Genomic DNA, 25,949 nt, shown 5'->3' on the forward strand with positions numbered 1-25,949 from the left:
TGCCAGGTACAGGACAAAGAGTGTTGGTACAAGTACACAACCTTGTTTAAGCCCATAAGGGATTGGAAATTCTTCTGATGTTTCATTCTGGCAGATCATCTATCATCATGGAGTGCTTATATTGGTCCAAGAAAGTCTTCAGGACAATCAAACTGTCTTAAAACCATCCCCATTGGTTTTCTGGGCACTAAAAGTGGAGGCATTTTTGTTTGCACTTGTCTTGTAGTTGTCTTGCACAGATCATATCAATAGTGCCTCTGGAGGAATGAAACCCACTTTTGAGATTCAGAAGCTATCTTCTCAGACTGACTGGAGATGATTCAACAGTGGTTATCCTAAATAGGCCTGCCCAGTCACAGGACTGGATCCCTGAGTAGTCACAGGTCTTAAGAAGGCGGCCATGACATAGCTGCTACCAGCTTGCAGGTCCAGACTAGTAGCTTTCACTTTCACCCAAAACCTGCTGCCACCATCCTTATCCCACCAACATTGGACTTCTAAAGGAGGTGTCAGGAGATGTTGCCATTAGCACGATTTTGTTTAAGGTGGATCGCAGCTTGCCAGGAAGTGACCCAAACACTATGATTCTAGAGCCATTCATCATGGCACATGAAGCATGAGACATGTGATTTTAGAACACCAGAACTACAATGAACTGCCACCAGTAGTCTGTTGGGAACCACAATGGTAATAAGTTCCTCCTCCTCCTCCCACTTTGCCATAGGGCTTGATGTATGATAGCTTATCCACCTGAAGCTGTTGGCCCCTTTAGGGAGTCAGATTATTTACCACTGCCCGACACTCAGCATTGAGTTGCCGGCTGTACATTCTTAATCCATTACTGTAGCAGGATACATGGCCAGACATTTGATGTCAACATAAGTGTGTGTATGTATTACACTAAAAAGAAAATTGTATACAAAGGGAAACTAGGAACATATTTCAGCTTTTCATTATACACCACAAAAGATGTTTGATCCTGTAATAAGAGCAAAATACCACTTTTTGGCATGAAAGCAGCACTCAGAACTGTTATAATTGTTATTATAAAAATTATATTATCAAAATGTATAAATGAAGCACAGTATAATTTAGTCTAGTTACTAAGTGTGTGAATAATTCTTGAGATTCTATAGAAAGGAGTAAGTTTATATGTATCTTACATAACTCTTTTTCTGCAAGTAAATTATATCCCTTCCTCCCTGTACTAGGATACATGTATGTTTTTAACTACCTTTTCTCCCTCAGTCTCAATGTGTCCAATAAGTTAAATGATTTTCATTTTTGTCAAGCTAATAATAATCTAATATGAAAGTTAAGTGAAATGTAAGTACAGTACTTTCTATATCTATAACCAGGTTATACGATAAGTGTTATTTCTTTTTTATCAGTGGCGGTGATTGGAAATTGGAAGTGGGGGGGGGGCGCAAAAAATGTACAGAAAACAAAAAGTACCCGGGTTTGTGTACGTGAAAACTGAAAGAAAAAAAAGCTTCAAAATGGTAAATTTTTGATGCTCTCTTAGCAAAGTTTGACAGAGAGGCAAAGGTTGACAATTCACCAACTTAAGTGCTGTAATAATAGATTTCTGAGATTTTGATTCAATATACAATAAATTTCACCAAAGGAACAATATTACACAGATATTACAATTAAATAGAAATACGGCGTGATTATAACATTAAAAATCATATAGTATTTAACTATACACTGAGAAACTAACAGACACTAAAGAGACTGCCAGACTGACGTGTGTCCATGACCTTGGCAAAAAAAAATACTGATGTACCCTTCCTCACAGGACATACAAAATCTGCACTACTTGCTGTGATGCTATACAAATTGGTTAGCCGCGACGAGCGACATTTTGTGCGTATTATCGCTAATAATTTTGTTAATAATTAATTAAAATAAAGGAAAGAATTAGCTGATAGACAACAGGCTTATGCAAATTGCTTTTTTTTAATAATTCCTATAATTCCTTGTTTCAACCGGCTAAAATGGAATAAAAACGTAATGTTTTTCCACAAAGTGGGGGGGACTGCCCTCCTCGCCCCCCCACCGCTAATGTTTCTTATATTGTATCTACTTTCTTATTTATGTAATTTCAATATAAAAAGCTAATATACTAACACTCAAGACGTCTACCTAAAATAATCATCTCTAATTCTTCTGAATAAGCCTATGACACTTCTTAGTTAATGAAAGAGAGTACAGTACCATAGGTAAAATATATTTGTGAGATTTCCTCATTTATTCTTCACTGCACATTAAAAACTTCAGTTTCATCATGTGATTTCTTTCTTATGGCTCTTTACCCGTTAAATCTAAATTGTACTCTTGGATGATGAGATATGCTGAGATGCCCTTCTAATTTGTGTTTGATTCTGCAAGTAGAAATTACACTGTTCTAAAAAATAAAATTGCCCTATTTCTGGAGGAGATATCTGTGATTCTTATAGACATTTTAATGCTGAATTCAAATCTGGTTTTAGTTTTCAAACATCGAGGATAGTTTAGGAGTAATCTGATTTTTAATTTCTTTCAATATTTTCATATCCTTATATATATAACTTAGCTTTAATTTAGTCATAGACATATGGACAGGAATTCAATTAAGAGGGCCTATAACCGGGCGAGTTGGCCGTGCGTGTAGAGGCGCGCGGCTGAGAGCTTGCATCCGGGAGATAGTAGGTTCGAATCCCACTATCGGCAGCCCTGAAAATGGTTTTCCGTGGTTTCCCATTTTCACACCAGGCAAATGCTGGGGCTGTACCTTAATTAAGGCCACGGCCGCTTCCTTCCAACTCCTAGGCCTTTCCTATCCCATCGTCGCCATAAGACCTATCTGTGTCGGTGCGACGTAAAGCCCATAGCAAAAAAAAAAAAAAAAAAAAAGAGGGCCTATAAACATTATGAGAGTTGCCTGCGTGGTGGCCGTGATCATTAAGGTGCTGAAGTCTAAATGGTCTGACACTGTGGTTAGCTGGTTCGAGTCCCGCTGGTCGAAAAAAATTTTACCATCAGAATGTTGGCCAGCAGGGTAGGGGAGGTGGTGGTATACAATTTCTAATCACTAGATTAGAAACCTCTCTGCAGAGCTAATATGGAGTGAGGGCATATGATGCTGTTGATGGTGATTTGTCCATCGGATGGGGACGTTAAGCCTTGAACAGACCCCTTGGTGCTATTCGACAGGAGTAGGCAATGTGCTGGCACTGGGTTTAACCCTCTCCCTACTATCATATATCACGTCATTCATTTCATCTCCTCTGATGAGGATGATGTCAGAAAGGGCAATGGTCTTAAAAACCCACCACGACAAATTCATCTCGTCTCATATCCGACCTCGTAGAGAAACGGGACAAGGGTTGGACAAACAAACATGAACATTAGGAGAGTAACAGAAGGTGATAGTTGAAGTGCTCACATATTGTTCTCACTTTTTAACAGTCAATCTCAGGAATGTTTATAAATGTTTATAAAAAATGGAAAATATGCGACAGAAATTTGCCACCAAAAATTTTCATGTCTTATTTCTTCCTTTTGTATTGAACATCCTTCTTGTCCTGAATTACACTGACTGACAGTGACAATGCAACACCAAGGGGGAGTGGTTCGAAAGGGATGAAAGTTGGGGAAAAAACAGAGACGGCACGGATGAATAATTGATGTTTATTTCAAACCGATATGCAGGTTACACAATGCGCACGGCATCGACTCAGTAGGATGTAGGACCACCGCGAGCGGCGATGCACGCAGAAACACGTCGAGGTACAGAGTCAATAAGAGTGCGGATGGTGTCCTGAGGGATGGTTCTCCATTCTCTGTCAACCATTTGCCACAGGGGGTCGTCTGTACGAGGCTGGGGCAGAGTTTGCAAACGGCGTCCAATGAGATCCCACACGTGTTCGATTGGTGAGAGATCCAGAGAGTACGCTGGCCACGGAAGCATCTGTACACCTCGTAGAGCCTGTTGGGAGATGCGAGCAGTGTGTGGGCGGGCATTATCCTGCTGAAACAGAGCATTGGGCACCCCCTGAAGGTACGGGAGTGCCACCGGCCGCAGCACGTGCTGCACGTAGCAGTGGGCATTTAATGTGCCTTGAATATGCACTAGAGGTGACGTGGAATCATATGCAATAGCGCCCCAAACCATGATGCCGCGCTGTCTAGCGGTAGGGCGCTCCACAGTTACTGCCGGATTTGACCTTTCTCCACGCTGACGCCACACTCGTGTGCGGTGACTATCACTGACAGAACAGAAGCGTGACTCATCGGAGAACACGACGTTCCGCCATTCCCTCATCCAAGTCGCTCTAGCCCGGCACCATGCCAGGCGTGCACGTCTATGCTGTGGAGTCAATGGTAGTCTTCTGAGCGGACGCCGGGAGTGCAGGCCTCCTTCAACCAATCGACAGGAAATTGTTCTGGTCGATATTGGAACAGCCAGGGTGTCTTGCACACGCTGAAGAATGGCGGTTGACGTGGCGTGCGGGGCTGCCACCGCTTGGCGGCGGATGCGCCGATCCTCACGTGCTGACGTCACTTGGGCTGCGCCTGGACCCCTCGCACGTGCCACATGTCCCTGCGCCAACCATCTTCGCCACAGGCGCTGCAGCGTGGACACATCCCTATGGGTATCGGCTGCGATTTGACGAAGCGACCAACCTGCCCTTCTCAGCCCGATCACCATACCCCTCGTAAAGTCGTCTGTCTGCTGGAAATGCCTCCGTTGACGGCGGCCTGGCATTCTTAGCTATACACGTGTCCTGTGGCACATGACAACATGTTCTACAGTGACTGTCGGCTGAGAAATCACGGTACGAAGTGGGCCATTCGCCAACGCCGTGTCCCATTTATCGTTCGCTACGTGCGCAGCACAGCGGCGCATTTCACATCATGAGCATACCTCAGTGACGTCAGTCTACCCTGCAATTGGCATAAAGTTCTGACCACTCCTTCTTGGTGTTGCATTTGCTCTGTCAGTCAGTGTATAATCTAGCAATAATCAACTAACTCTGTGGGCATTCATTTCCCTTCATACCATTTCTTCATGGTAGCAATGTCTGTATGAAATCTTTCCCCATGTTCATCTGATACATCACTACAACTCTCTGGAAAGAAGTCTAGATGCGAGTCTATGAAACGTACTTTCAGGGACATATTGCATCCTAAATCTCCATGAGCTCTGATCATGTCTTTCACAAAGTGTTTATATGTTGGGTCCCTTCTACTTCCAAGGATGTTTTGTGTTACTTGCTTGAAACATACCCAGGCTCGCTTTTCTTTGTCAGATATACAACCATATAAAATAGAAATACAATAGAAAAGAAGAAGCCAAATAAGTAAATTTTAAATTGGTAGAAATCGTTGCATTTTCACTGTGCTTTTGAGGTAAACATGCCACACTATCTGAACAATAACATCAACATCTGAAGGAGAATCAGAAATAGGAAAGTTAATGTTGGCAACTATTTAATTTTCTTTTTATAAAAGTACCATATTTGCTGGAAAAAATGAGACCACATATGATATATATATATTCTCTTTAATGGAAAACTATCCCTTATAGGGCAATTCTGATTTCATATTTGAATTTAGCAATATAAAATCCTTTTGAATTAGAAACAGAACCTTTGTAGAACAGTGTTGTTGATTTATATCTAAGTTCATCTGGCCAGTTCCGGTAATGATTAGAATGTACAGCCAAAATCTCTATGCCGAGTGTTGAGCAGCAGTAAACAACCCAATCCCCCAAGGTGATCAACAGCTTCATGTGAGTGAGTTTAGGAAATGACCCTGGAACCCATTGAGTAGTATCTGACCCTAGGTTAGGGCAATTGAAAAAGGCATCTCATGTTAGGAGCGGGCTGATTACCTGCTGGCAGTAGTTCTAAAATGTTGTTTGGAGTGATGACTCCATTTTAATAATAGCCTAAAATGAAAATGACACTTTTAAATTAGCCTCATAAAAGTCTAGGGTGTTCCTCAGAAGTAATACGCAGTTCTTATTCTGGGGAGCCATGAAAAGTGGGTGACCAATAGAGATCATTATGAAAGTGGCAATAATCAACCTCATGTCACTGACTGGAAAGTCAGAACAGGTGATTGATCTCATGGACAAAGAGAATATAGCTATGATGGGATTGAGTAAGGTTAAGTGGAAAGGAGTGGAGTGGAGGACATTAGGCAAAGAATGGAGTGGGGATGTTAGATGAGTATGTAAGTAATAGGATAATAAAGATACAGTTAAGGACAGAGAATTGAGTAAAGGATTTCATCCATGTGTATACACCCCAGACTGGATGCTAAAAGGAAGTTATGGACAAATTCCTAAGAGACACTGGAGAGAGAAATAATGGATATGGAAGTGACTGTCATGGGAGACTTAAATGCAATTGCAGAATGCAACAAAAAAAACAAAAAAAAAAGACCTTTTGGATATGAAAAGAAAAATGAAGACGTAGAGAAGCTGGTGGATTTTTGTGTGAGAAATGGGTTAAGTGTGAGCAATATGTGAATCAGGAAGAAGTATCTGACCTGATACATGGCATAGCTTGATTCATAACTCCAAATAATATATTTGTAGCCATCCACGGACCAGTGGCAACACATAATGTTCCCCAACAAAATATGCAATTTGTGTGCAGATTCCTGAGCGTTGAAATCCAGTCCTCACATCTCCTAGAGCAGTCATGATGTTAGCTGCACAATTAGTGGCACTGTGGATGTCATGTGATTTTCACATACTGTACAACATTTTTTCAAAGCTAGACGGTCCGTGTTGGTCAACACACATGGCCTACCCAGTCATGATTTTATTTTGTGGCTTCCACTTCACGATCATATCCCTGACAGTTGACTTGGGCAACCGGAGAAGGGCAGAAATGGCTCTGATTGGTTGCTTACTAATGTGACAGTCAATAACCGTTCCACATTCTAGGTCACTAAGCTCCCCTGCTCCACTCATTTTTCAGGTATCTACTTCGAAGTAGGACCATAAATTTTCTCCCAGTGATTCTGAGAAATTTTCTCATTCTTCTTTTCTAACAAGTTTCTTTGCAGCACCATCTAGACATACCAGTTCTGCAGTGGCAGGTGATTTAATCTAATCCGAATTTTGATTTCCACTTATTGAAGGTGGGTTCCCACTATGTTACCACACTTTGACACACACACACACACACACACACACACACGCGCGCACACGCGCACGCACGCACGCACACACACACACACACACACACACACTCTCTCTCTATATATATATATATATATAATATATACAGCGTACATAATTAATTATGGTTCCATTTAGTTCAAATTAGCAACAAGCCAAAACATTCTTTTTCAATCGATATCAAGATATGAATAATAGCATATTAAACATAGATCTTAAGATAAATGTCAATTAGTTATTTATTTGTTTCATTCATAAGACTAAAATGGATTTTCTTGTTTGTTTCTCACAGTTTGATATGTAATTCGTGTGCTGTTTATTTATACATTTTTCATTTCAGAATCAAATGATCAAGAAACAAAAGTAACCACTTCCTTTAAAACCACCATTCCTGGTTTATACAAGTATACAAATTATAGTATCTCAGTGTTAGCCTTCACTGCTAGTGGAGATGGAGCTAAAAGTCCCCCTATTTTCTGTCGTACTGAAGAGGATGGTAAGTTTATCACTTGTTTCATAACTGATTTATTATATTTTAAAAGAGGATGCTGTGATAAACTATTATCACACATTTTTGCAATCTTTGCATGTTATTTTGGTGGGTATAAAAATAAGCCATTTTTCAGGTTCAGTCTATTTTGGGTACATGCAGCTATGCCACAATAATAGTACCTGTCTTGCTGCATACTAGGTTTAGAATGCGATGATGTTACAGCTGGGACAGAGACACTACAATGGTTTAGCAGTTTATGTTCAGAGTTCCCATATCGGTACCAAAGACTTGTTGAAAACTATGAGCAGTACCATGAGGGATTGCTTCTACATAGTCAGGCTGAGTGGCTCAGATGGTTGAGGTGCTGGCCTTCCCACCCCAACTTGGCAGGTTCAATCCTAGCTCGGTCCGGTGGTATTTGAAGGTGTTCCAATACATCAGCCTCATGTCGGCAGATTCACTGGCATGTAAAAGAACTCCTGTGGGACTAAATTCTGGTACCTCAGCATCTCCTAAAACCATAAAAGTGGTTAGCAGAACGTAAAGCCAATAACATTATTATTTATTATTACTTCTACCCATGTTTATAAATTGAGAAAATTAAAGTGGCATAATCTTCAACCAATATCTGATATGGAAATTCTACATTATTTTTACATTTTTGTAAGCTATTTGTAGGTAATCTACTTCCTGAACATGCTGGACCATTTGGTATGAGTACAATAAATGTCTGCGCAATGTTCTGTTACATTTCAGAGATTGAGCCAAGATTTTTGTCTTCAACAAGGCATAAAATTTCATCCTGTCACCACAGTTCTGTAATACTATGATGTGATCCATGACTTTTGAGCCAAGGAAGACAAGACTCAGTAGCTCAGATCCTTTAGTGTATGGAAGTGAACATCCCCCATTGAAAATGCATTGAACCAAGATTCTTGCATATTAATTTCTCTTGCCCCGTTTGAAGATTCCTCAGATGCTTCATATATGAGATGAGTATCAGCTAATCCAATATCTGTAAATGCTGCTATAAATGTCAAGTTTGTTACTGTGCTGTTTCTAGGTCTATAACCATCCAATACTAGGTTATCCAACTGCTTACATACAACATCAAATCATAACTTCATGTTCACTGGCTGTTACCCAACAATTGTGCCTTGTATGTCTTGCTCTATGCATAGCAGCATCCTCACTGTCATAAAATTATTCCCTCCCTTCCCTTCCCCAGCAGTTAAGGTCACACTGCTGAGCAAAACATAGGTCAGTAACCTCTCAATGTACTCAACTAGCTGCAATTTAGTTTGAGTGTTTTCAAGACATTTGAGTGGTCTCACCTAACATAAGGTTACCAGATCTTTCATTTGAAATCTGGGCATCACATGTCAGTTACACAGTATAATCATTACATTCCCAGTACAATTTTTTTTTTTCACTATTCACTATTGTTATAATTTTACTTCTATAATAATTTAAATGAGGGGCTGTCTATCTGAGGTGGTAAAGGCATGGTCCATTCACCCAGAAAGATGAGGGTTTGATTTCCTGTCAGGAAGTTGAAAATTTTAAGAAACAAAATTTCCACTTCTGAAAGTGCACATGGCCATGAGGTTCACTCAGCCTGCATCTAAAAATGAGGACCAAGTTAAGTGCTGGGGACAAAAGTGGCTGGGCAGAGAGCTATATGCCACTTATTAATAGTGGAAGCCTTTACCTTACACACCTCCAAGGGTCTTCATAGCCTGCATGGAGATGGCTTTGCTATAATAACTTACATTACTGTGCTACAAGACTGAAACAAAATGTTTTGAAACTTCATTGCAAATTCCTGGCATGTTATTGGAAAGATTGTTGTAACAATCAACATGGATTTGACCGTATTAGGATGTGCTTGATCACTGAGGAGTTCACATAGCTGAGGAAATCCTCTTAACAAAAGCATTATTCCCTAGAAAACAGAAACAGAACTCACTAAGTTTCTACAGCTGAATATATGGGACAATTTTCTCTCTGAAATGTGAACAAACACTGCTCTGTCTTATTTAGTACAGAACACCAACACACTCATGCTGCACAAGGTTCCATACCTAACAAGCTACAACAAAAACAAGACACTGACAACACTGACCTCTGTTTCAGAAATGTCAAACATTTTAGAAGCTCCATAAGTACAATTCTTTTACAGTCAAAGGAAGTCATACATCAAATACAAACAGTTTTGTCAGTCATTTGCTGTCACAAATCCTTTATTATACTGTCCACAATAATCATCTCTGGATCAGAATGACAATAATTTTTTAAAAAATTGTGTTTCAAATTACTCCCGTTTTGGTAACTGGGGACAAAAGTATAAATTTGGAGACTGTTCCCAAGAAACAGGGATGCCTGGTAGCCTTATCCTAACAGGTAGTTCAACTAAACTCATCTAAAAAAAATGTTAAGTCTTAAAATATGAGATATGTTTATGAAAAAACTGGAAAGAATAAAACTTCTAAATGGAAAGGTTAACATGTTAAATGGATTTTTCTTTACCATATTGCAAAATATTTGCACTTCAATCCCTAACACTCACTACATATATTATAAAACATTTTATGTTGTACAGTCTGGTAATAAAAATTCCTTGAACTGAATTTTATTTTGACAGTGCCTTCAGCTCCTGCTGATATAAAAGCAGTCATCAGTTCAGCAAACAAAATTCTGGTTTCATGGCTCCCACCACAACATAGGAACGGTCAAATAACAGGTTACACTTTCTACATGGGCATCATTGAAGATGGAAAGGAAGTAAGTATTAATGTTCTTAAAAAGTTAATACCAGGTTTCAAAAAGATTAAAATAAAGCTGGTTATAATTTGTGAAAATAGTATGAGTTATATCATTGTGATTTTTCATAAGACATAATGATGTTTCAAGAAGCATGCATTTGTCATCAAAATCACTACCACACAACAAAACATTTACTTTTTCAATATTAGTAGAGTCTGTTTACAGGAGGGCACACACAAACGTATCCTGAGTCCTCTAAGTGAAGTTCATGAGACTGTCCGACTCCAAGAAAGTGCTACTTACCAGTTCTGGGTAACAGCTTCAACTGCAGTAGGAGAGGGCGAAAGTACACGTGTTGTTACCATTTCTCCTTCAACAAAAGGTAAGAGCAAATTTGACAGTGCTAATCATCATCATCATCATCAAGCAAGTGGCCACGTTGTTGTTTGGGTCACATAGCTATCAGCTTGAATTCGGGCGATAGTGGGTTCGAACCCTACTGTTGGCAACCCTGAAGATGGTTTTCCATGGTTTCCCATATTTGCACCAGGCAAATGCTGGGGCTGTACCTTAATTGAGGCCTTCCCACTCCTAACCCTTTCCTATCCCATCATCTCCATAAGACCTATCTGTGTCAGTGCAATGTAAAGCAATATATTTATTACTTGAACTAAAGGAATCAAACAGTTAAAATGTGAGCAACATGAAATCATCAATTCTTTAAATACCTGCCATGATAAGCTTGATGTAAATGCTTCTATATTATTTAAATCACAAGAAATTATCGAGCATTGTTCAAATGACAGTGATTCATTGAGGCAGAAAAACATTTTCTTAATGGCTCAGCACAGCACCACAGAAATAGAACAATACTCTGGACAAAATACGCTGGAAATACACTGACTGACAGAGCAAATGCAACACCAAGAAGGAGTGGTTCGAAAGGGATGAAAGTTGGGGAAAAAACAGAGACAGCACGGATGAATAATTGATGTTTATTTCAAACCGATATGCAGGTTACACAATGCGCACGGCATCGACTCAGTAGGATGTAGGACCACCGCGAGCGGCGATGCACGCAGAAACACGTCGAGGTACAGAGTCAATAAGAGTGCGGATGGTGTCCTGAGGGATGGTTCTCCATTCTCTGTCAACCATTTGCCACAGTTGGTCGTCCGTACGAGGCTGGGGTAGAGTTTGCAAACGGCGTCCAATGAGATCCCACACGTGTTCGATTGGTGAGAGATCCGGAGAGTACGCTGGCCACGGAAGCATCTGTACACCTCGTAGAGCCTGTTGGGAGATGCGAGCAGTGTGTGGGCGGGCATTATCCTGCTGAAACAGAGCATTGGGCAGCCCCTGAAGGCACGGGAGTGCCACCGGCCGCAGCACATGCTGCACGTAGCGGTGGGCATTTAACGTGCCTTGAATACGCACTAGAGGTGACGTGGAATCATACGCAATAGCGCCCCAAACCATGATGCCGCGCTGTCTAGCAGTAGGGCGCTCCACAGTTACTGCCGGATTTGACCTTTCTCCACGCCGACGCCACACTCGTGTGCGGTGACTATCACTGACAGAACAGAAGCGTGACTCATCGGAGAACACGACGTTCCGCCATTCCCTCATCCAAGTCGCTCTAGCCCGGCACCATGCCAGGCGTGCACGTCTATGCTGTGGAGTCAATGGTAGTCTTCTGAGCGGACGCCGGGAGTGCAGGCCTCCTTCAACCAATCGACGGGAAATTGTTCTCGTCGATATTGGAACAGCCAGGGTGTCTTGCACATGCTGAAGAATGGCGGTTGACGTGGCGTGCGGGGCTGCCACCGCTTGGCGGCGGATGCACCGATCCTCGCGTGCTGACGTCACTCGGGCTGCGCCTGGACCCCTCGCACGTGCCACATGTCCCTGCGCCAACCATCTTCGCCACAGGCGCTGCACCGTGGACACATCCCTATGGGTATCGGCTGCGATTTGACGAAGCGACCAACCTGCCCTTCTCAGCCCGATCACCATACCCCTCGTAAAGTCGTCTGTCTGCTGGAAATGCCTCCGTTGACGGTGGCCTGGCATTCTTAGCTATACACGTGTCCTGTGGCACACGACAACACGTTCTACAATGACTGTCGGCTGAGAAATCACGGTACGAAGTGGGCCATTCGCCAACGCCGTGTCCCATTTATCGTTCGCTACGTGCGCAGCACAGCGGCGCATTTCACATCATGAGCATACCTCAGTGACGTCAGTCTACCCTGCAATTGGCATAAAGTTCTGACCACTCCTTCTTGGTGTTGCATTTGCTCTGTCAGTCAGTGTATTTGGAGTGCCACAGAGTCCAAATGAAGATGTCCTGACAACAATTAAACAGATTCGAAGGGCACTTGATCTAAGCATTTCTGATGATATGATTGATACCTGTCACCAACTGCTGAAGTCAATGAATCAGTCTCACAGCGGTATCATTGTTAAGTTCGCTCATCATCTTGATAAGGAACGATTCATGGATAAGTAGAGAATCAAGAGGAATCTCTCTATGAAGCATCTGGGATTACCTGGAGATGACACCAACTATGTGAACGAGAGTCTGGCATCTGAAAGAAAGCTTCTAGCTGAGGTATGAGTGGTAAGAAAAGGAAAACAGTGTCAGTTCTTGTGGGTCTGTTACCACTGGTATGATAAAGCTTAGAAATGCCCAGGGACCACAGAAAATTGTCATATATTATACTGAGGATATAAATCAGTTGTAAACAATGGCTAGCGACAATAATATTATCACAGCTGATTATCAGAATGTATGCAGTCTTAGAACTAAGTTGCTTACACTGTTCATACTATCAAATAATTATGCTGTCGTAATGTTTACTGAGACATGGATAGATAACAGACTTTACGATAGAGAGTTGTGCGATAACAGGTATCAAGTATACAGGCAGGATCACAAGGGAAGGGGAGGTGTTGTTATAGTTGCAGTGAATCATTCCCGAACAGAGCTCAAGATTAAGGGTAGTGACATAGGCTTTGAAGGAATTCTCCTAAAAATAAAACCCAACAGAAGTTGTCACTTTCACTTGTGTTATCTTTATATTCCACCTTCAGCAAACCAGATATTGTGATCTAAGTCTTTTAGTTGAACTGAATTGCATCAGGAAATCTTGAACTACCTGTTGTCTGTACGCAGGGATTTTAATATACCAAATTCAAGGTAATGATGAAAGAGTTCAGTAACAGTGGTAGTGTATGTTGGGAACTTGAAAATTTCATACAGTTATGAGGTTATCATTTCTCTTCATGCATTCAAAATGTTTTCATGATACATATATGGTTATGTTAGCTGATGTCGTTTGAAGAAGAAAACTGAAGTGTTTGCCACAGAAGCCTCTGGAGTGATAACGTATTTCTCCAAATCCAAGACAATATTTATTTCTCAAAATCTCAAGTGATTTTTTTTTTTTTTACGTTGCACCGACACAGATAGGTCTTATGGCGATGATGGGACGGGAGAAGGCTAGAAGTGGGAAGGAAGTGGCCGTGGCCTTAATTAAAGTACAGCTCCAGCATTTGCCTGGTGTGAAAATGGGAAACCACAGAAAACCATCTTCAGGGCTGTCGACAGTGGGATTCGAACCCACTATCTCCCGAATACTGGATACTGGCCACACTTAAGCGACTGCAGCTATCGAGCTTGGTATGTGAAAACAAAAATCAAGGGTCGTCTTGCATTCGTAGCCTAACAGTAATGAACACTACAGGCAACTACCTCGGTAACCACACTGCTTCCTTTCACCCTCGTGCGTACTCACACACAAAACTTGCTGAAAATAAATGACTGCCTCTTTATTATACATCGCTACCCATGGCAACCGGTTGTACAGTGCCTCTCTGTAATGTCACTGGATCTTGGGAAATAGTGAAAAAAGAATGACGTTCTACTGTATTAGCCTTTACAAAAACGTTCCTGAAATCTGCAGAATGGCATCAAAACATGCGAGCTTTTGAATTCTTAGAAAGGCCACGGCTCAGTGGTAAAGTTATAATGCATCTACTGTACCTGACGCTTAGTAAAATTAAGTTTCATAGGCAGCAGGGATATTTTCGTGATGGATCACCGTATTGTAAAAGATACGTTGAACGGGTATTGCCGGCAAATTTTCAACAGGTTCTCGTTGATATTATGATGCCAAATTTCAGTTAATGTTTATTAAACACTCAGAAATGTAGAATAATTGTGCAGCCGCAAGAAAATACAGGCCCAACTAAAGCCAATATTCTGCGTTAGTGTGAAGACAAAGATAGCTAAAAATGCGTACTATACAAAAAATGTATTCAGTGGCCCACAACAAGGACGCTTTAACGAAGTCGAAGATGAAATTGTGAGGTATATGCTCGAAAAACGCAAGGGCGGAATGACCATACCACGGTGCAGTAAACTCGTTTGTTGACCTACAACGCCCACGAATAGGCCTATAACATTGCTAGCTGCCAAGCGGCAAGCGAGACGTGCGTGTAGTGGCCGGTTGTAGCTGACGCTGAGTAAAAGTAACAGTTTTATAGACAGCAAGAATATTTTCCTGACTGATCATCGTATTGTAGATACACATGGAATAGATATTGCCAGCAAATTTTCAGCGGGTTCTCTTCGATAATATGATGCCAGTTTTAAGTTAATGGTTATTGCACCCGCAGAAATAAAGAATAATTATGAAGTTGTGGCATAACTAAAGCCAGTGTTCGGCGTTGGTGCGAAGATAAAGATAGTCTAAAAATGCGTACTGTATAAGAAAGGCATTCATATGAGTTTATTAAATTAGGCTTAAAAAGTACTTTGTAAAATCATATGAATTTATGAATATTTATTTTTAAAGATAAAGTGGGGGTCATATTGCATTCAGGGTCGTCTTGGATGAAATTAAACATACACTTTCACGTAGTATCGGATTTTGAAAAATAACAAACAAGTAAGCCATAGTGTGGGTATCATCCATGAATACACAAGTTTTGAACAAACTGATTGCCGTTTCATACTGATTTTAATGTGCATAGGGGTTTTCCAGACTTTTAAAAAAATTCAGATATAACGACAGTCCGCTAAAGCCAGTCAATTCTTCACTGTTATGTATTCTCGCTATAGCGGACTTCTACTGTATATACAAGAACAGATCCTCAGAATGATATCAATGCTTATTTTAGTCTTATACAGTTTTATATCAAGAATTAACCCTTTCACTCTGGCATAGTGAGTATGGTGGCGTGACCTTCTGGACACACGAGCAGCGAGTGGTTCACCGAGCCCGCTGTACCGGATACTTGTCTCGCTCCGCTCTCGAGTCCGCATACGGCACGCGATGTGAGGAGAGAACAGGAAGAAGTTAAATGTATTTAATTTTTAATGCAGAACTCGACCTGCAGCCACTTTCTGAGAAAAGTATCTGTTAGTCTCCTCGCATTCGTGTTAAAAAAACAGCAGTCGACTGACTATGAGGCACCGCTCCAGCTTGACTGCTACAGCAGTCCACCGGGTGCGCGCCACAGCTCCCTCCCGACTGCTAGGACCAAAGTGAAAGGGTTAACCAAATCTCCTGGCTGGAGATTGAATCCAAGACTCTCTGAACTGAAGGCCTTTGTGCTGACCATTCAGTCTGGGATATTCTAATTCAATATGTAAACCAATTAAGTTACCATATTGCTTTAGATTAAGTTTCTTACTATTCTAATATTGATGTTTATTATAATGACAGGATTAAACTGTTAACATTTAGATGTAGTATATTTGGTTTCAGTTCCAGCAAGAATAGTATCATTCAGCCGTGAAATTATCACTCCATGGAAACAAGACATAACTCTACCTTGTAGAAGAGTTGGTGTTCCAGCCCCTCAAGCCACATGGAGACTTCATGACAAAATTATGGAGACAAATGGAAGAAAACAGGTACCATCACACTACAAATTTAAAGCAATGGTGCACATACCAGAATTGTACATGATAGTGATGAAATTCTATTGTGCTGATATTCAGTTTTTTTATTTTATTTAAAATTTCAAGAATAAACTTTTCTAATAACTGAGTATTATTCCATTATTAAATTCCACATGACAGATTTCTAGACATGCATTTGATTATACATTTTAAGAGAAAGCTTTAGCTTCTATCCTGTAGAGACCCAGGGTCAAATTTAGACGTTTTAAAAAAGGTTTTTTTGCTTAATGGACTCTTGGGGAACAAAATATTACAAATCTACAGACATACTTTTTTGTGGGGTAGCAATGTTTGCTATGAGGCCTTCGGGGCCTTCTGCTTGGGGCAAGATTTAGACATTATTGTAATATTGTTTGTTTTTTGTTCAGTTTGATCTCAAAGAGCAAAACATGACATACCTGCAAACGCAGTATTTTGTGATTTTTTTTTTTTTGGTGGTGGGGGTAATTTTTGATATGCATAATATGTGATACATCCAGCACTAAACAGAGTTTTGACATTTACATGGTGCTGCCACATATACCTTTCGGCAGAAAACAACAAGAAAATGATAAACGCAGAATGTATCAAATATGATACAACAGGTCAACGCAAGTTACTCTAATTGTCTCAGCCAGAAAAAAAATAAAGCACCTGATCTATCATATATGATACACATGGTCGCTAGAGGCTAAGAAGAATTAATCTTACAAAAATACAGTGAGTTTCTCTGATCGGTTGGCCGGCAGGCACCCAGCTTATCTGCCTCCCATTGACTCATCACTTCCCGTTACACAGCGCAGCGGCAGCACAGGAATGCCCGCACTTCGCAGTTTGGCTCCGTGCTTAAAACGTGTATTAACTGTTGATTTGTCGCTCCAACTGTTCTCGAGTTGTGAAGTTCTGGATATAATTCTCCACACATGTACATGGCAAAGGAAAGGGTATTTAGGTATGATAATTATGTGGAAACAAAGTCTTGCAAGGAAGTCATTAGGTGATTTGTAATACAATTTCCACGTGTACGCCCTCCATATAGAGAGACTGCGGAAACTCATAAACAGATTGAGAGGAACTTGTTCTTTACTCAATAAGAAGTGAAGTGTTAAAAAACTTGTACTTAATGAGGAAAAAGTAAATGAAATCACAGAAAGATTAGAACATATGACTACGAAATCCCTAAGACGACTTGGACAAGGATCCGGGGTTTCAAAAAGCTCAGCAAGGCGGGCTACGAAAATATTAAAATAGCCTCGATTACAGAAGACAAACTTATGAATGTGAATCTGAGTTTCCTAAGATGATGCCAAAAATGTGGGGATGCAGGAGGAGAACATTTTCAATATCTCCTGTCATAATGTATGGGCTTATTTTCTTAATTCTTATTTTCTTCATTTTAATTGTTATCTCATGTCACACTGATAAAGTGAGCGAAATTCTGTCCTTGTTACTGTGCCGCAGAGTGGGGAGTGATATGCCATTGGGAGGCAGATAAGCTGGGCACACCTCTGGCCAACCAATGAGAGATGTGATTTGATTCCCTGCACCTTCAGCAGGTATCGATTACCAAGGTTCTTGTAGTTTGCTTCAGAAATACACAATCAATTCACATTATTAACACCACCTGCTAATTTCCTGAGTAACCATCATGTACAGTAGAAGGACTGGGAGTGACACGATCAGGTTGTCACTAGTATCTGGAGCCATGCTGTCTGCAATGTATCCAACGACTTCTGTAGGGTGCATGGTGGTGGATTCATAGATTAATATGATGACTGAATTATTCCCACACATGCTCAAATGGATTCAAGTCCGGGGAATTAGGGGTTCAAGAAAGTACTTACTCTTTCAACCACTGTCAGACGTGTTTATCTCTGTGACTTGATGCATTGTCTGGTGGAAGATCCCATCTACACTAGATAAGATGGTGTACATGAGCTGCAAGGATGGATTCATAAACCAATTGGGTAAGAATGCCTTCCAAATGGGTGAGTGGTCTCAGAGAATGCCATGTAAACATTCCCCAAGCTGTTCTCACTCGCCACGAGACAACAGAAGAATGGCTGCTCTGAGTCACACTGAGCAAGTCTTAACATCACTATGAGGAAAGCTGATACTGTCACCACTACCAGCCTTCTCACTGCTATAGAAGTATGGTTGCCCGGCTGAGTAGATCCGACAGTAGAATGAGTAGGCTGAGAGAACCTCAGGACCACATGCACCTCCGGAAGTGGAAATCTCGTTTCTTAAATTTCTGAACTGAAGTTGGCAAATTCAAGCCCAGCCAAGTACAATAGTATTTGAAGTGCTGAAATATGTTGGCCTTGTATTGGTAGGTTTGCTGGCACTGTGAAAAGCACATAAATGATACTGTAATAAAATGGTGACAGGCAGTTGCAGGAGATGTGGGATAACATTTACTGTTTACAAATACTGTACTAACATAGCAGATGAAGCAGTCGCAGACATCCTTACAAAATGAGAATTTTCTATAGCACTTGCAACTAGGCCTAACAGATATCCAGAATGTTCTCTCTTCAAACCAAAAAACAAAGACAAAGACACCTCCGTACTGGCTGTGAAGGCCCTTGGAGGAGTGGAAGGTAGAGGCTTCCACCATTGTTAACTGCAGCATGTAATGGGGCAGAGTGGTTAGCTCTACGCCCGGCCGTCCTTGCCTCCAGGAATTAACCTGGTACTCATTTTTGGTGCAGGCTGAGTGAACCTCAGGGCCATATGCACCTCCGGAATTGGAAGTCTCGTTTCTTAAATTTTACGACTTCCTGACGGGGATTCGAACCCACATCCTTCCGGGCAAACCGAGCACGCCTTTACTGCCTCGGCCAGGCAGCCCCTTCTCTCTTCAAACCAGTCTTTGCAAACTCAGTGTACATCAGAAATACTGTGCACCATCACCCACATAATTTCCCAAAACAATACCTTACACTCTCCCATGCAAACAGTGTGGCCTCTTTTTTAACTCACGAAGTTGATTCAATGGTTATCTTACATGTTGATGTGGCATCCTTAACATCTTTGTCAGACTATTGATGAACAAGCACTGAGAGTTTCAAATAAAACCACAATGTACTTATCTGATTATCCTTCATGTTATGACACATGATAACATTTTGGACTGACGAGAATAGATTCATTTCACCAGTACTTCAAAATGAACTTGACTTCTTAAACTCGGACACTTTTCACAGCTTCTTCATGGTGTTCATATATTTAAAAATAGCAGTTTATTATATGTTCTTGTCCCTTATGTTTGTTTGCTCAACCCTTGTCCCATTTCTCTAAGGGGTTGGGTATGAGATGAGATGAACTTGTCGTGGCGGGTTTTTATGTCCGGATGCCCCTTCTGTCGTCAATCTTATCAGAGGAGTTAATGAGATGAAATGAATGAAGTGATGTATGATAGCAGGAAGGGAGAGGCTGAAACTCTGTGCTGCTACATGGCCTACTCCTGTCGAATAGCACCAAGGGGTCTGCTCAAGGCTTAATGTCCCCATCCGATAGATGAATCACCATCAACAGCATTATAAGCTCTCACTCCATATGAGCACTGCAGAGAACTTGGGAATTTAATCCAGGCCTCCTCCCTGCCAGCCAACATTCTGATGATGAAAATTCTTTTAACCAACGGAACTTGAACCAGCTAACCATAACGTCAGATCATGTAGACTTCAACGCCTTAACGATCATGGCCACCAGGCGGGCATTTCATGTCCATTATGTAATAATGATAAATTTACACCAATTTCATAACCCTACTCTCATTGAAGCTCTTTCTGCTGTAAATAATCCAACAATCAGGAACTGACTCCTGGGATAAAAACACTTCATGTTTTGTGATTAGTTTAGAGAGATGATGGAGGTGATTATATGCAAAAGTAAAAAACTACAGGATTATCTGCCTTCCTCCCTAGTTAAAGAGACATGTGTGTATATAGTGATATATTGTATTGGATATTAATTGTATCTATTTATTGAGAATGATAGTGCTGTTTATTGAGAATGTTGTGCTTTATTGAGAGAGGGTGAGTTATCATCAAAATTATATGCTTTGACGTTAATTTGGAGAATTTCCATGTTGGAGTTTATGTCTTTGTGTTTGTGTCCTATGCCTGATGAGTAGTTTGAAAATTACATTTTGCTTAAGCGCTCTATTATATAGTCTGGAAATTGTAATTTGAAATTTTAGTCAGTTGTCCAATGCAAAATTTGCACTGATTAACTGAATAACAATTTACTTTTGTAAATATCTAATTTCAAAATCTTTAAAACTGTAAAGGAAGCTTGCTTTAAACCTGCCATTTAAATATACATTTCTAGTCTTTCTAAATTTGGAGGAATTTATATTAAATGTGTAATTTGCCATTATGCAATATTGTATTTAGAGTTTTCTAATACATTAGAACAGATATTTTTTTCCTTCAATAATTTTAGGTAGACTTTTCAGTTCTTCACAGAACTACCTGTAAATGTTGCATACAGTATATGTATTATATTATTGTACCTGATATGGAGTGAATCTACACTGGCAGAAAATGAAATCCCATCACCAAGAAGATATTAATTTAGAGGAATCTACTTTAGGCTAAGCAATTGTCTAGGTAACATTTTTTTTTTTTTTAATAAAGTTTCTAGGGCCCAGATTCAAGTATTTGTAAGAAGACATGTGATATGGTGGTATATTAATAACCACTGTAGTTGCCTCGATTTTGAACATAAGCATGCAAACGTGCATGCATTGTGTTGTACAGGTGCCATATGTCATTTTGATGGATGGAGTTCCATGCCTGTTGCACTTGGTCGGTTAAATCAGCAATGGTTAATGCTGGTAATGAATGATGCTAGATTTATCGTACCATAATGTCCTATACAAGCTCAATGGACAAAAGATCTGGTGATCTTGCAGGCCAAGGCAACAGGTTGACAATCTGTAGAACACATTGAGTGACAGCAGTGGTATGAGGATGAGCGTTATCCTGTTGGAAAACGCCCCCTTGAATAATGCGAATGAATGGTAGCACAATCAGTTCAATCACCAATGTTTGTTTGATGAAAGAAAAACATCTCTTTGCTAACTCATGATATAAGACATACATGGAAGATAACTAATACTAATTTATTAGTTATATTTAAATCACATGTTTCCCAAACACAATAGTGCATGGCGATCGTCGCTCCCCGTGACATAAGCGAGTCATAACAGCTCACGTTCAAAGCTACAATCGATTATTGTTGCCAAGCCAATTACAAATGTCACTTTTCCATCTTACTGTTAAAGGTTCCAACAGGTGCCTCTGTAGCAGGACATCTGAGAACTACTTCAAATACTATTACAAATACAACAAGAATAATTTTATAAATAAACACATAAGAAAGTCACTGTCCCAACAATCAGCTATCAAGGTTTCTTGGGATAACAACGAGAGTGCTCCTGCTGTCAAAGGAAATCACTCCCCAGACCATAACTCCTGGTGTAGATCCAGTGTGTTGATGCCGCAGACATCTTGGTTCCAAGTGGTCACCTGGCCTCCTATGGCCATCACTGGCACCAAGACAGAAATGACTCTCATCTAAGAACACAACAGATCTCTGCTCTGTCCTCCAGTGTCTAGCTTAACACGAATGAAGTTGCAGATGACAGTGATTCAGAGTTAGTGCCATGAACGCTACAGGACATCTGGCTCGAAGCTGCCCCTCAAGTAATAGATGTTTTACAGTTCACTCTGTCATTGGTGCCAATTGAAACTCTAGTAGTTACAGATGCAGTACGATTCACCACAGCCGTGCGGTGAATACAGTGGGTCTTCCCTCTCCATAGTGGCCCGTGTACGGCTGGACCCGGTATTTTTGAGACAGTGCCTTCCTGTGACCATTGTTGCCAACACCGATGTACTGTGGATACATCCCTGCCAAGTTTTCCTGTAATTTCTCAGAAAGAACATCCACTTTCTCACAGCCCTGTTCAAGCTCGGTAAGCTGCTGATACTGCCTTACTCGTCTCCATAAAGGCATGTCCGACTCGCACCTACCTCACAATGTCAACACCAGACAATGACTTACACTCATGAAGTGTACAGCGTGTGTTTAAAGCAAACTTGCTTTGCAAAGTCATAGTAACGGAACTAGCACCATTCTCCAGCAACTGAGCACAAAATTTGAGTAGTCGCCACCGTTCAGATGTGCAGATATGCCTCCCAAATTTCATTTATCTAGCACAACTTCTTTTTGCTGCTGGGATTGCATTTTCTTCCAGTGTATTTTATTTCCCTTCTTTACTAAGACATTTATTTTGATCCTTTCTTATATTTATCATGGAACTATTGCTTTATTAATGATAGTCATGTTTATTGAATATGGTGGAGAAATATATGTTCAAAATTTCAGATAAATAAAGATGGATCTCTTCTTATCCGGGAAATACAACACAGTGATGAAGGGAACTACACCTGTAGTGTGGAAAATGTGCATGGTCGAGATGAAATTGTTTACAGTGTTCAAGTCAAAGGTAAATATAGCCTTATTTTGGTATTTTTCCAGGTATATAAATTAAAGTTATGTCTGCTTATCAGCAAGTTATAAAATACCTAACATGCAACCTCAATATGAAACATAATATAGTCCAGCATAGTCTTTGATACCTGAAAACGCAGATGATATGGATTCATGTTGTCACTGTGAATAGCATTTGCAGACATGAACAATTTTGCCAGTTATTATGGCACAATTTTACTTTTGAAATTCTTTTGTTTATTGTTGAGAAGTGACTTACATATTCATGAATATATATTATTTCTTAATTAGCCATTTGTGACACCATATCAGTCACTGTTATTACATACAAGCAAATACATGCACAATCATCAAACAAAACTTTACCATTTATTCTTTTTATGCACTCAGAGTAGCATAGCACTTTTATGACAGCTTTTATGAATTGCAAGAAAAGTAGTATATTTTACCTGCAGTTTACTCTTGGATAATATGTCTTGGTTACTCAGGGCTTGTATAATGTTTAATGTAATGTAATATAATGTTTAATGTAAATGTACTGTAATGTAAAATAATATATTATACATCAAGGAAGGAAAAGTTGTAAATAGTTATAAAAGGGACAGGGCAATCTAACAGGTAGTGGGAGTAACAGAAAGGGAGAAAAGAATAACTGTTCTTTCACATTTGGGCTATGTCCTCATCAAACTCAATTCTTTCTAGTCTATTTCTTCTTGCCCATTAAAATCTTGTTTTTGCTTTCAAAACTACACTATTTTCACACCAGCCAAATGCTGGGTTTGTACCTTAATTAATACCATGGCCACTAACTTCCCAATCCTAGTCCTTTCCCATTCTTCCGTCGCCAAAAACCTTCGATGTGTTAGTGCGATGTTAAACAAGTAGTAAAAAAAGAAAAGAAATAACAAGAGGGTAGTTATCCACACTATTCTTGATCAGGAAAGGGTACAATAGGAAAACATCAGCATGAATACTAAAGAAGAGAGAGAAGTACAAAATGGGGGGGAATTTCAGGAATACATACAGGAAGAGAACACAAACTAAATTGCACTTGCTGTAGGTCAAATTTTTACAGTAATAACTTACAGACATAACGGTATTTACCTAAGAAATGTATTTAATGCTTTCTTTTCAGTTCCCCCAGATCCTCCAAATCTCAGTGTTGTTGCTTCATATGCAGATAGCCTCCACCTCCAGTGGTCAGATAAACATCATGGAGGAAGTCCTATTCTTGGTCAGTATATTTCAAGTTTGAAATAATTCATACATATAATAGATAAAATTACCATTAGACCACTAGACTTTTAGATTTAATACATTTTCAGACAGATTTAAAACTTTATTTGCATTAGCACTTAATGTTCTGCAGAAATATATAATAATACCATAAAAACACAAAATTTTGGTTTGAGGGAAATTAAAGAATTTAAGTTGGTAGGTAGTTAAAATGAGCTTTTCAGAAGTTATTAAGCTTTCTTCTATATTGAATCTTTTTATAAAAGGTGTAATATTGAATATATTTTCACTATAAATTTACAAACATTTTGAAGTCCTGTTCTTGGTCAGTATATTTCAAGTTTGAAATAATTCATACATATAATAGATAAAATTACCATTAGACCATTAGACTTTTAGATTTAATACATTTTCAGACAGATTTAAAACTATATAACTATTAAGAACTATAAAACAGTACATATCCACAACATATTTAATCTATAAATTGCAATAGTTTGAAAAAATAAAATTTGTCTCCCTTCACATCTGATGTCAATTTTAATACGACCAGGTCCAAGTGGAAAATTTGGTAAATTGCTATTCAAGCCTGATCTTAACGGCATTGTTTATCTGTTAAGACATGGGTGGTCTCTGTTATTAGATATATAACAGCTGGTTTTTTTATCCCTAAGTTTAAATATGAGAAACAGAAGCAAGGTAAAAAGGACAGTTAAGAGCAAAATGTGTTTCTCTCAGATAAAGCAATCTCTGCAAAGTGGAGAATTTACAACCTCATTGATAACGCTATAACTACTTGGCATAGGACTGTTGTTCTTTGACAGTCATCTTAAGAACTAAATACTCTCCTTGATTATTGTGCTTCATTGCTTCAAGCATCGGTAAAGTTTTTAAGTACACAAGTTAATAAATTCTTAGTCATATCATACCTGTTATGATTGACAATGCTGCAAGACAGAGCAAACATCTTAGTAATTGATTCCTTGGTGGCTTCATTGGTGCTTCCAATTATGTCATGTAATTTTGTGTTCCCTTCAGTATGATTATCAGAAATGGATGGCTATATTTCAGGAAAAAGAGCAAATAGATTTGCTGCACCTAAAATGTTATATCCTCATCTTCTTTGCATTTTCACACTTATGTGGGGTCTGCATCTTGCAATACTTTGTCCACTTCAGTCGATCTATAGCATCCCAGGGGCTGAGTTTGGTGAGCTGCATGTCATCTCTTACCCGGTCTAGCCAGCACATTTGAGGTCGCCCTCGAGGTTGGCAACCCTCCACGTTCAGTTGAAGGACAGTCTTTGCAACTGAGATTTCACTGCTACGGAGTACATGCTCATTCTATTTCAGGCGTGATTCATGCATTTTCTCTGTGATTTGGGCAACTGTGAACTTCTTCCGCACAGCATCATTCCTGATATGGTCTAGTTGAGTCAAGCCATTGGACCACCACAGCATCTTCATTTCCATTGCATGAAGTGCCTGTTTGTGCTTCGATGTTGTAGGCCAGCATTCAGATCCATAAAGGGCCACCGATCTGATCACTGTGTGGTAGATTTTAGATGCAATGGAATTTTCTTATTCCACAGGACTCCAGTAATCTGGTGCCATTTCATCCATGCGACACTGACTCTTGCCTTAATATCAGGAATCGTACAACAGTCTGAGGTGATGCATGACTCTAGGTATTGAATTGAGTTACTTTATTAAATTGAACCTCACACATAGAGATCATGCCATCAGTTTGGTTACTGCATTCCAGGTACTCCCAAATTAATTTCATCCCAA

At 39.9% G+C, this 25,949-nt stretch overlaps 1 protein-coding gene across 1 annotated transcript in view; it reads left to right on the forward strand.

Moving 5' to 3' along the window:
- The window catches only part of Dscam4 (Down syndrome cell adhesion molecule 4), a 779,777-nt gene that overhangs the window by 669,676 nt on the left and 84,152 nt on the right, over positions 1-25,949 (forward strand). The window contains exons 22-27 of the mRNA XM_068227782.1: positions 7,524-7,679; positions 10,321-10,460; positions 10,668-10,824; positions 16,220-16,368; positions 22,798-22,918; positions 24,059-24,157. Of these exons, the coding sequence (XP_068083883.1) occupies positions 7,524-7,679; positions 10,321-10,460; positions 10,668-10,824; positions 16,220-16,368; positions 22,798-22,918; positions 24,059-24,157 (822 nt within the window). The remainder of the gene's footprint in view (positions 1-7,523; positions 7,680-10,320; positions 10,461-10,667; positions 10,825-16,219; positions 16,369-22,797; positions 22,919-24,058; positions 24,158-25,949) is intronic.

The sequence above is a fragment of the Anabrus simplex genome, chromosome 5 (genome assembly GCF_040414725.1).
Source record: "Anabrus simplex isolate iqAnaSimp1 chromosome 5, ASM4041472v1, whole genome shotgun sequence".
NCBI classification, from domain to species: Eukaryota; Metazoa; Arthropoda; class Insecta; order Orthoptera; family Tettigoniidae; genus Anabrus; species Anabrus simplex.